The sequence below is a fragment of the Mustelus asterias genome, unplaced genomic scaffold (assembly GCF_964213995.1).
Source record: "Mustelus asterias unplaced genomic scaffold, sMusAst1.hap1.1 HAP1_SCAFFOLD_2500, whole genome shotgun sequence".
NCBI classification, from domain to species: Eukaryota; Metazoa; Chordata; class Chondrichthyes; order Carcharhiniformes; family Triakidae; genus Mustelus; species Mustelus asterias.
The window spans coordinates 40809-52837 of record NW_027592445.1 but is presented as its reverse complement, the minus strand read 5'-3'; the positions used below and the strand labels follow the sequence as shown (position 1 = coordinate 52837).

At 42.6% G+C, this 12029-nt stretch overlaps 1 protein-coding gene across 1 annotated transcript in view; it reads left to right on the top strand.

Annotated features, from left to right (window-relative positions):
* Positions 1-234: 234 nt before the first annotated feature.
* The window catches only part of acadl (acyl-CoA dehydrogenase long chain), a gene marked incomplete at its 5' end in the record, with an annotated part of 37834 nt that continues 26039 nt past the window's right edge, over positions 235-12029 (top strand). Inside the window, 2 exons of the mRNA XM_078207604.1 lie at positions 235-399; positions 4614-4680. Of these exons, the coding sequence (XP_078063730.1) occupies positions 235-399; positions 4614-4680 (232 nt within the window). The remainder of the gene's footprint in view (positions 400-4613; positions 4681-12029) is intronic.

Below are 12029 nucleotides of genomic sequence, written 5' to 3'. Positions count from 1 at the left end.
ATACATTCGGTTACAGGGATGGGGCCTGGGTGGTATTGTGATCAGTGCAGACTTGATGGGCTGAATGGCCTCCTTCTGCACTGTAGGGATTCCATGATTAAGTAAAACAAAGGCTGACCACAAAAAACCCAGCAAATACACGTCTGTTGCATCATTTCATTTGAAAATTATTTTGTATAACATTTGTTCATTTATAAATTCTTCATTGAGCATTTGAACTGATCTTATTTCTAGGATGTATGTGAACTGTTCTGGACCCGGTTTCAGTTTGCATTCAGACATTGTCATGCCTTACATCACTCATTATGGTTCTAAAGACCAGATTGAACGTTACATTCCTCAGATGGTTTCTGGAAAGTGTATTGGTGCGATTGCAATGACTGAACCTGGTGCTGGCAGGTAAGTGAGCTTCAATAAAGCTATCAATCCTTCGTCTGAAATAGCCTGGCTCTGCATCAAAATGATTGCTCTGCTTAAATAAATTTGATGTAAATCTTTTCTACAAGATTTCACCCCTTTAGCGTTAATGAGCTGACTTTTATTGGGCTAACGTTCCCAAGTGCCAGCAATTCTCCATCCCCAAGCCCCAGATGCCCATTTTGATTTATGAACACATTTTACCACAGAAATCACTCAATAGAGGTTAGAGGATGGAACCTTGGCTAGATGGAATTGGCTTAACACAATCTCTTTAAATCTAGAACTTTCCAGGTCTGTATGGCTTCGCACTGGTGAGTTTTGAAGTTGAAGGTATGGACAGACAAAGTTCCTTTAAACCTTTGGGCAACTAGGGAATCTCAGTACTGTTTTTAAGTCACAAATTGAGACGGCCAGTGCCCCGAGGAGACTTCCTTTAGTGCATGTTCCACAATGCAATGTCCAATTCTAGCAATGTGTGGGAAATCAGAGGAAATAGTTTATGTTTCAGTAATCTTGAATAATGTGTTGCAACACTGTTCAATCCATAAGATTTAATTTGTTTAGTGGCATGGCTGCAGCTTGGAATGAAGCTTCGCTGTTATACTTTGCCATTAACTTCAAGTGGGGCATGGTGTGCCCAGATTAGAGTTTTTGTTTAACCCAGGTTGATCATAGGTGATTTGCAGCTCCCAACTGTCTCCATTTCAACTTGCAGCTAGGTAGCTCGCAAGGCAATCCCCAGTCTTTATTTATAGACACTTCACAGCTCCCAACTATTGATTCCAGAAGATGCATCATAAACTCATGTAAAGCTGAACTTAACTCTTCTATCACAAACATAAATCTCAAATAAAAATGTCAGAGGTTAAATGATGCTTTTATCTGTATCCTTTCTATTTGTATTTACTCCTGTGGCTAGCCTTTTGGCTTCATGTGGCTGTTTAGTTTTAAATGAATCTTTTGATGGCCATAGATAACTGTGTTGTATATTTGGAAGTTACAGTCAAACTTGTAGTGAGTCATGAAAAGTTTTTATTTTCTGATGTTCAACAGTCAGGTCCTGTGACACTTTGGTGGCTCATCGTTCATTGTCGATGAGCAACTCTCGGGTGCCTTTTTTTATTCATTTGTGGGACATGGTGTCGTTGGCTGGCCAGCATTTATTGCCCATCCCTGAGAAGGTGGTGGTGAGCTGTCGCCTTGAATCACTGCAGTCCATGTGCTGTGGGTTAACCCACAATGCCATTAGGGAGAGCATTCCAGGATTTTGACCCAGTGACTGCGAAGGAATGGCGATATATTTTCAAGATAGGACAGCGAGTGACTTGGGGAACCTGCAGGTGGTGGTGTTCCCCTGTATCTGCTCCCCTTGTCCTTCTAGATGGAAGTGTTCGTGGGTTTGGAAGGTGCTGTCTAAGAATCGTTGGTGAATTGCTGCTGTGCATCTTGTAGATGTTACACACTGCTGCTACTGAGCGCAGTAGTGGAGGGAGTGGATGATTGTAGATGGGGTGCCAAACAAGTGGGCTGCTTTGTCCTGGATGGTGTCAGGCTTCTGGAGTGTTGCTGGAGCTGCAGCCATCCAGGCAAGTGGAGAGTATTCCATCACACTCCTGACTTGTGCCTTGTAGATGGTGGACAGACTTTGGGGAGTTACCCACCACAGTACTCCTAGCCTCTTATAGCCACTGTGTTTATGTGGTGAGTCCAGTTGAGTTTCTGGTCAATGGTAACCCATGTTGACAGTGGGGGATTCAGTGATGGTTACACCATTGAATGTTAAGGGGCGGTGGTTAGAGTGTCTCTTATTGGTGATGGTCATTGTCTGGCATTTGTGTGGCGCGAATGTTATTTGCCACTTGTCAGCCCAAGCCTGGATACTGTCCAGATCTTGTTGCATTTGAACATGGACTGCTTCAGTATCTGAGGAGTCGCGAAGTGTGCTGAACATCGTGCAATCATCAGCAGACATCCCCACTTATGACCTTATGATGGAGGGAAGGTCATTGATGAAGCAGCTGAAGATGGCTGGGCCTAGGACACTACCCTGAGGGACTCCTGCAGAGGTGTCGTGGAGCTGAGATGACTGACCCACCACAACCATCTTCCGATGTACCAGGTATGACTCCAACCACCGAAGAGTTTGCCTACTGGTTCCAGTTTTGTTAGGGCTCCTTTTTGGCACACTGGGTTGAATGTGGCCTTAATATCGAGGGCTGTCACTCTCACCTCACCTCTGGAATTCAGCTCTTTTGTCCATGTTTGAACTCAGGCTGTAATGAAGTCAGGAGCTGAGTGACCCTGGCAAAACCCAAACTGGGCATCACTGAGCAGGTGCTGCTTGATAGCACTGTTGATGACCCCTTCCATCACTTTACTGATGATCGAGAGTAGACTGATTGGACGGTAATTGGCTGGGTTGGATTTGTCCTGCTTTTTGTGTACAGGACATACCTGGGCAATTTTCCACATTGTTGGGTCGATGCCAGTTTTGTAACTGTACAGGAAAAGCTTGGTTTGGGGAGCGGCAAGTTCTGGAGCACAAGTCTTCAGTACTATTGCTGGGATGTTATCAGTACCCATTGCCTTTGCAGTATCCAGTGCCTCCAACTGTTTCTTGATATCATGTGGAGTGAATCAGATTGGCTGGAGACTGGCATCTGAGATGTTGGGAACCACTGGAGGAGGCCAAGATGGATCATTCACTCGGCACTTCTGGCTGAAGATTGCTGTGAATACTTCAGCCTTATCCTTTGCACTGATGTGCTGGGCTCCTCCATCATTGAGGATGGGGATATTTGCGGAGCCTCCTCCTTCAGTGAGTTGCTTAGTTGTCCACCACCATTCTCGACTGGATGTGGAAGGACTGCAGAGCTTAGATCTGATCCGTTGGTTGTGGGATCGTTTAGCTCGGTCTGTCACTTGCTGTTTATGCCATTTAGCTTGCAAGTACTCCTGTCTGGTAGCTTCACCAGGTTGACGCCTCATTTTTAGGTAATACACTTAAAGTCACAACCACAAGAAGAAACAGACCGTTATGAAAATTGGAGAAGGCCCCAGATAGAGGGCAACTTTTTAAAAAGATTCAGAATGAAGATCTTAAAGAAGAGGCAATAGAAGACCTCAAGGAGAGGGTAACCAGAACATCTGAAAGAGGGGGCAGGGGCGGGCCACCAGTGGGACTGCACCAAAGCTGTGTTCCAGGCAGGAAAAGAGTTCCAAAATGAAAAGACTTCCAAAATAAACGAGGAATTGTTAAACATAAAGAGAATCAGAAAAAAGAATTAAAACTGCAGAGAAAACATTAAAGCAACAAGATTAAATGGCTGACAGCAAACATGGAGAAAATAGAAAGTTCCAAAAATTTACAAAATTAAGTTAAGGAGAAATTAATTAAGACAAAAGAGAATAAGCTGAACTCCATGAAGAAGGACAAAAAATTAAGAATAATTCTAGTGAAGAATATGTGATGGTGTGCTCTTGATATATTTGATGTTTAAGGGGAACTTTTTAAAATTCCGCTTTTTCTACTACACAGTAAGGCAGCTCAGATGCTGGGAGAGCAGGATAATTAACTTTAGCTATTTCGTGTTTACTTTGGACTGATGAGTGGCAAGGAATATTCATGCCAATCAAGTGTCATACAACATATCTGCAATGAGAATCTAACCCATTGCTGCCCATAACCTTCATCATCCATGAACTCCCCACTCTCAGAAGCCTGGGGATTAATATTGACCACAAGTTTAAATGGGTAGCCACATAAATACTGTGGTTACAAGAGCATGATGTCGAGATGCCGGCGTTGGACTGGGGTAAACACAGTAAGAGTTTTAACAATGCCAGGTTAAAGTCCAACAGGTTTATTTGGTAGCAAATGCCATTAGCTTTCGGAGCGCTGCTCCTTCGTCAGATGGAGTGGAAATGTGCTCTCAAACAGGGCATACAGAGACACAAAATTAAGTTACAGAATACTGATTAGAATGCAAATCTTTACAGCTGATCAGGTCTTTCAGATATCCATAGTACCTTTTCCACATTTATAAAGGTACGTGGGCTGGCTGTCCTATCTACCCTTAACCCCCCCCCCCCCCCCCCCCTCCGGCTGTCCTATCTACCCCCCCCCCCTCCCCCATTTCGGTTCAAATGATGACCAGTGTGATTTCTTAACCATAAATTTTGACCCTTTTCAGTGATTTACAAGGAGTACGAACACATGCCAAAAAGGATGGCAGTGACTGGATTCTCAATGGCAGTAAAGTAAGGACTTTTTAAAATCTTTTTTTTACTTGAAGCTTTTTAACCTCTTCTTTGATGTACTAAATGGTCACTTGTTGCAATAATGTGTACATTTTAAAATTTAAATCCTGATGAGTAATACACAATAAGTAAAGATCAATGCAAGAAAATAGAGGCTTTGGATTGTGAATGCCAAGACATGGGCTTAAAATTCCACATACAGATCATGAGGCAAATGAAGAGGTGCCTGAAATTGCAAGAATAAAAGGAACTTTAAATATGATATCTAGAAAAGAAAATGTAGTTATTGCGAGTATATAGTCAGAGATAAAGATTTCTTTCAGAGAACAAAGTGAAGGGCAGCAGAAAGAAGGGTCCATTCAGCATAGTTGGATATTGGATGTTACAGATCAGTTGCAAAAGAGCGACAGCGGATGTAAGAGGATGGACAAGTAGGACAGACTGTTGGGATAGCAGACCTCCTGGTAGGTGTAGCTATAAGCAGCAGCAACAACAGTATAATTATACCATGTAGAGATGTAGCATTGGATAGTTTAAAATTTACTGATGCTTCCAGATCCTTCAGACAACTTGATTTTTTTGGAGCAAATCAGAAGGCAAGATCCAGTTCAGGCTGACCTAATTAACCCCCCTATATAAAATTTGTTTGAATTCATTAGCCTCTGAAGCAACATCCTCTACAGATATGGTGGAGCACAGTGACAAGTATTCATTCCATTATCCGCAAACTGTTACTGTAACAAACAAACTAAATCAACATAAGTCAAACATTAATTAACAGGCAACTAATGCGCCAAATTAAGGAGTGCTTTTGCACTCCCTAACTAATGCAATCACCATACGCAAGTGGATTGCACTAATGGCAGACTTGTAGCATCATAGGAACAATTCTAAAGTATCTCCCAGCTCTCCACCAGGCTCACTTCTCCCTGCCACACTAGGTTGAAACTTCTAGTGTTTTTCCAAAATCATTTCACTCGGTCAGAGTTTTCCTGGATCCAATTTTCACAAGTCAGGCACATCTTGGTGACACTTGTTCCTTAAGTCTCAAAGATCCCCATTGGCTCAACCCCCTTTCTTTCGATTAGAAAGCAAATTCTCACCAACGTTGTTTTGTCATTAACACAAAACAGTCCACCTTCCTCATAGCAATAGCTTCCTAGTTTCTCTGCTTTTGAAAAAGAACAGCTGTGTTTTATTTGAGGGAAACTGTGTAAAGGTGTTATGACTGCCTCCAGGCATTTCAATGAATCCTCACTTAAAGTTGTAGTTGCATTCCTGAAAATTGCAACTTTAAATGAAACCACTTTAAATGAGTTACAGGTTCCCATAGGAATCAGTGTTAAATTTGAAGTTAAGGCCCTTCAGACATTTTTTGGTCTGGAAAAACCAATGTGCAGGTTGAAATACAGTATGATACATGTGCAGTACTGTGCACTCCTAGCTGAAATAAATTGTAAATTAAATCACTAAATATGAAAGAAATACAGGACTATAAATGTGAGGAAATTACTCATCTGGTTTTAGACTGACTGGGCTCCACCTAGTGGTAGAAGTTGGTCGGTGTAGATAGTGGCTGAAGAAGCCCCAGGACTTGTAGGTCCAATATTTTTTAAAAAACCATTACACCAAGGAAATTTTCAATGAGTTGCAATGTGGTGTAAACAGCATGGTTGTCTATTAACATTCCATGCTGTGGAAACCAGTATGACTGAAGAAACGAAAACTTCACAGTAGTTATTTACATGGTGTAAAGGGGAAAATACAAGGAGAACACACTTTAAAATGGCTGCTTGGCACATAAAGAGTTAACTGGGAAAGGAGCCAAAAAGCAGACACCGGCTCCCACTTATCAGAAATCACTTTAAATCAAAACCTAACAGGCAAGCCATTTCCAAATCACAGATAGTGACTCATAGCAAACAAACACCTCAGGAAGCCAAAGCCAAGGGTCAAGACATCTTTTAAGATAAGGAAAACCCGAAACAAAGGGGATAGATTAGCCTTGGGGAGAGCGGGAAAATATGAATGCGAGGAAACCAATTAACACCTGAATGAGCCGAAACTAACCATTGATGGATACAGACATAAGGAAATGTACCCATTCATAAGAACAATACTATGTTAAATGTCTATATCTGTTTGTACCTGCTTAAACGATGTGATAATGTTCGAATCACCGGTTTACCCATTGTGTAAGGGGTATAAAAATGGACCGCTCCCGACATTCTAGTGAGAAAAGGTATTCTACGAACTTGTGCCTTATCTCCCGGAGCTCCGTTAAATAAATGGTATTTTCTGAATCTCGAAGTCTGACTAGTGGATTTTTCCCACAACACATGGGGTTAGCTCACAAGTTCTATTTGGTGACTTGATTCACACGTGTGCCTCTCATCCTTGCAGCAAAACTGATGTTCATGCATCCCTTCAAGTTCCAATCCTAATGAAGCCATATATGCCAGTGAAAAAATCTCTATCCCAAAGGAAATTGATCATTATTAATATTTTTTAAATCTTTATTTAGCTGTGAGAAGTGTATAAAATGGGGAGGGAATGAGGATTGGCAGAAAAACATCCCCACAGGGGAAAAAAGATCCACTTTAGGTTATACACATTCAACATAGCATACAACTGAGACATGAATGCTGATTTGTTTTTAAATGAGCACCAAAAAGACAAGGAAAAAGCAAAACAACATTTCCATAGTAGCTTGGAAATACACTAAAGTGCATGCAAAAGAAAAATACTGCACTTGTGGCAAATATGAAATAAAACCAGAAAGTGCTAAAATAACTCAGCAGGTCAGGTAGCACCTGTGGAGAGAGAGAGAAAGAGTTAATGTTTCAGGTCAACGGCCTTTCATAAATACAAATGCTGTTTTTAATGCTTGATCACTTTACCACTGCCAAAGAAGTCATGTGAGACCAAAAACAAATTATTATTAAGAGCAGGCAAGCATTGATCAAAGTAACCATCTTTCATCTGTAGTGCATTACTTATCAAGACAATTAGCTTGTAGGTCATTCCATCCAACCTAATCTATCTCCATGATGCTAAAACGCTCTTTAGCGCTCAAATGTGATAAATTGAATTTCCAGTATATTAGTCAACCACTCTCATTTCTGTAGAGTGTACATTATCCTGCAATGAAGGATTATCTACATAACATTCAATGGACACACTATACTCATTCTACAGTATAATAACTCCAGCAGTCAGCTGTAAAAGAATGATGCTTTTATTACACAAAGTAAAGTAAAGCAAAACTACAAGCCTGTGTTGAACACAAACCGGGTCAATGCAATAATGGACCCACTCAGGGGCCTGCTTTATAAAGGGCTCAGTATACAAGCTCCACCTGGTAAGCCCCAGTGACATTGTATTCAACGAGTCTTACGGGGAGATCAATCAGTGATTTTCCCATGCAAGTCCTGCGGGTTTATCACATACAGAAACTCACTGAAATGTTTTGGAAAATGGAATTCCATATTCCCTGCCTCCATAAGAGTCAGAGGGTGCAATCTGATACTCATGACGGTGGGCCTGTACGCCAGCTGGAAAGCCAGTGGCAACCCCAACGAGCCCCTGACCTGATTTAATGTCACTCGGGCATTTACCTGGCTGGAGTTCGGGGCCTTGTGAGTCTTGGGGCATTTTCAGCTCCAGAGAGCCAGTCAGAGGTCAGCAGTCCCCAGTGCCAGCAACGCAACCAGAATTGATGGCTGCAATCGGTACTGCAGCAGGTCTAGGCAGAAGATTGGCGATAGGACCCAGGAATACACCAAGTGGGACGGGTTCGCTGGGGCCAGATTGGGGGTCTCAGTGAGAGGGTTGGGAAGGGAAGCTAGTATTTAGGAAAGGTGAGAGTCTTCACCCACAGGGCAGTCCATGCTGCTGGCAGGTATTTCCATTGGGCATGTACTGTCCATGTTGAAGGTACTCCCTCCACTGGGCCACAGGCATACTTGCCAGGATTTACCTGGTGGATTGCCCAAGTGGGGTGTGGCCCCTGTCCATTGTTGGTTGAATACCAGCAGAGGTGGGATGAAGCCTTGAAATGACTAGTTAAGGGCCTCACTTGGCCTGTGGACAGGAAGGCAGTCCTTGAGCCTTCCCGCCCTGAACTGAATTGGGGTCGGTTGGGGGTTGGTGGGAGGCAGTAAGATGATGCAGTACCTAACTGCCCGATTAAACAGGTCCCTTCATTTCCTGTGTTAAAATTCTGCCCAGTATTTTTGAAGTCTAAAGTACTTTTAACAACCCTTCAATTTTCTCCACTTCCTAAGCTAAAAGACATATTTGCCATTTTTACCTACAAGAAATGTTATGAAACCAGTTGAACCATGCCATTAGCTGTGAAGCATAACTAAAATGATTAGTTCATGTTCTCTGGGTCATCTAGGATGGGAACTTAAGTATACATCTATCCAGATTTCTTTTTGTTTTATTTGCTGTTAGAACATTCCCAACTGTAGGGTGTTTCACTGCAATACTTCACTCCAACACATCAAAACTGATATCTGGTCTAGTCCGAGTACTCAACCATTCAGCTGATCAATCGAGCTCCACAGTTGCTCTGTCTCTTCTTTAGATATAATATGACCTTTCCTAGATGATGGGGATGTGGTGATGTAGTGGTAATGTCACTGGACTAGCAATCCAGAGGCCCAGGCTAATGCTCTGGGGACACAGGTTCAAATCCCACTGCTGCTGGTGGAATTTAAATGCAATTAATAAGGGATAAAATTCTGAAAGGGGTGTAGGAGCAGAGAGACCTGAATGTATATGTGTATAGGCCATTGAAGGTGGCAGGACAGATGGGAATAGTAAGACCTTAGAGTAGGAACTGAAGTAGGCCATTCGGCCCATCAAGTCTGCTCTGCCAGTCAATAAAATCATGACTGAACTGATATGATCTTCAATTTCACGTTCCCATCTTATCTCTCTAACCCTTGATTCTCTTACTGATTAAAAATCTGTCTATCTCAGCCTTGGACATACTTAACAACCCAGCCTTCTCAGCCCTCTTCAGTAAAGAATTCCACATATCCACTACCCTAAGAGAAGAAATTCCTCCTCATTTCAGTCTGAAATGGTCGATCCCTTACTCTGGTCCTAGACTCTCCCACAAGGGGAAAACAACCTCTCAGCATCTATCCTATAAAGCACCCTGAGAATCCTACTTGTCTCAATAAGGTCGCGTCTCATTCTTTTAAATTCCAGTGAGAAGAGGCCCAATCTACTCAACCTCTCCTCATTCTCTCCATATCCGGGATCAACCTAGTGAACCTTCTCTGGACTGCCTCCAATGCCAGTGTATCTTCCTGCATTAAGGGGACCAAAACTGTTCACAGCATTCCAGGTGTGGTCTAGCTGTTACCTTGTATAGATTTAGCAAGACTTCCTTATTTTTATACTCCATTCCCTTTGAAATAAAGGCCAACATTCCATTTGCCTTCTCTATGATCTGCTGAACTTCATGCTAGCTTTTTGTGATTTATGTACGAGGACCCCCAAATCCCTCTGTGTTGCTGTCGTCTTCATTTGAATAATATTCAGCTCTTTTATTCTTCCTACCAAAGTGCATAACATCACATTTTCCTGCATTATACTCCATCTGCCAAGTTTTGCCTACTCACTTAACCTGTCCATATCCCTCTGTGTCATCCTCACCACTTGCTTTTCCACCTATTTTTGTGTCATCTGCAATAGTGCATTCACTTTCCTCGTCCAAGTCATTAATATATATTATAAATAATTGTGGCCTCAACACTGATCCCTGTGGCATTCATAAGAACATAAGAACTAGGAGCAGGAGTAGGCCATCTGGCCCCTCGAGCCTGCTCCGCCATTCAATAAGATCATGGCTGATCTTTTTGTGGACTCGGCTCCACTTACCCGCCCGCTCACCATAACCCTTAATTCCTTTACTGTTCAAAAATTTATCTATCCTTGCCTTAAAAACATTCAATGAGGTCGCCTCAACTGCTTCACTGGGCAGGGAATTCCACAGATTCACAACCCTTTGTCTGAAGGAGTTCCTCCTCATCTCAGTCCTAAATCTGCTTCCCCTTATTTTGAGGCTATGCCCCCTAGTTCTAGTTTCACCTGCCAGTGGAAACAACTTCCCTGCTTCTGTCTTATCTATTCCCTTCATAATCTTATATGTTTCTATAAGATCTCCCATCATTCTTCTGAATTCCAATGAGTATAGCCCCAGTCTACTCAGTCTCTCCTCATAAGCCAACCCTCTCAACTCCGGAATCAACCTAGTGAATCTTCTCTGCACCCCCTCCAGTGCCAGTATATCCTTTCTCAAGTAAGGAGACCAAAACTGTACACAGTACTCCAGGTGTGGCCTCACCAGCACCTTATACAGCTGCAACATAATCTCCATTTTAAACTCCATTCCACTAGTTACAAGTTACCATCCTGAAAATGCCCCTCTTATCCCAACTCTCTGTCTTCTATTAGTTATGATGTGGAGATGCCGGCGTTGGACTGGGGTAAGCACAGTAAGAAGTCTCACAACACCAGGTTAAAGTCCAACAGGTTTATTTGGTAGCAAATACCATTTGCTACCAAATAAACCTGTTGGACTTTAACCTGGTGTTGTGAGACTTCTTACTGTTCTATTAGTTAGCCAATCCTCTATCCACACTAATATACTAGCCCCAGGTTCACTAATGTCCTTTAGGGAAGGAAATCTGCTGCCCTTTCTTGGCCTGGCCTACATGTTACTCCAGATTCACAGCAATGTGGTTGACTTTTAACTGCCCTTGGGGAAACTAGGGATGGGCAATAAATACTGTCCAGCCATGTTCCATGAATGAAGGAAAAAAAGGTGTAGTTCAAAGAAATTAATAGTATGTAAAGCTATTTCTAAGAGATGCTGTAAGATGTTGTGTTTATAGAAACATAGAAACCCTACAGTACAGAAAAAGGCCATTCGGCCCATCGAGTCTGCACCGACCACAATCCCACCCAGGCCCTACACCCATATCCCTACATATTTTACCCGCTAATCCCTCTAATCTACGCATCCCAGGATACTAAGGGGCAATTTTAGCATGGCCAATCAACCTAACCCGCACATCTTTGGACTGTGGGAGGAAACCGGAGCACCCGGAGGAAACCCATGCAGCAGTGACCCAAGCCGGGAATCGAACCCGGGTCCCTGGAGCTGTGAAGCAGCAGGGCTAACCACTGTGCTACCGTGACGCCCAGTTTCGGGGTTATGTTTTTAAAAATTGGATTTATTAATTTTCAAGCATTAACCAGTCTTTACATTACAGTCATCACAAACCAGTGGCTTATCACAGATTTCTATTTATGCCCAACAACCTTTT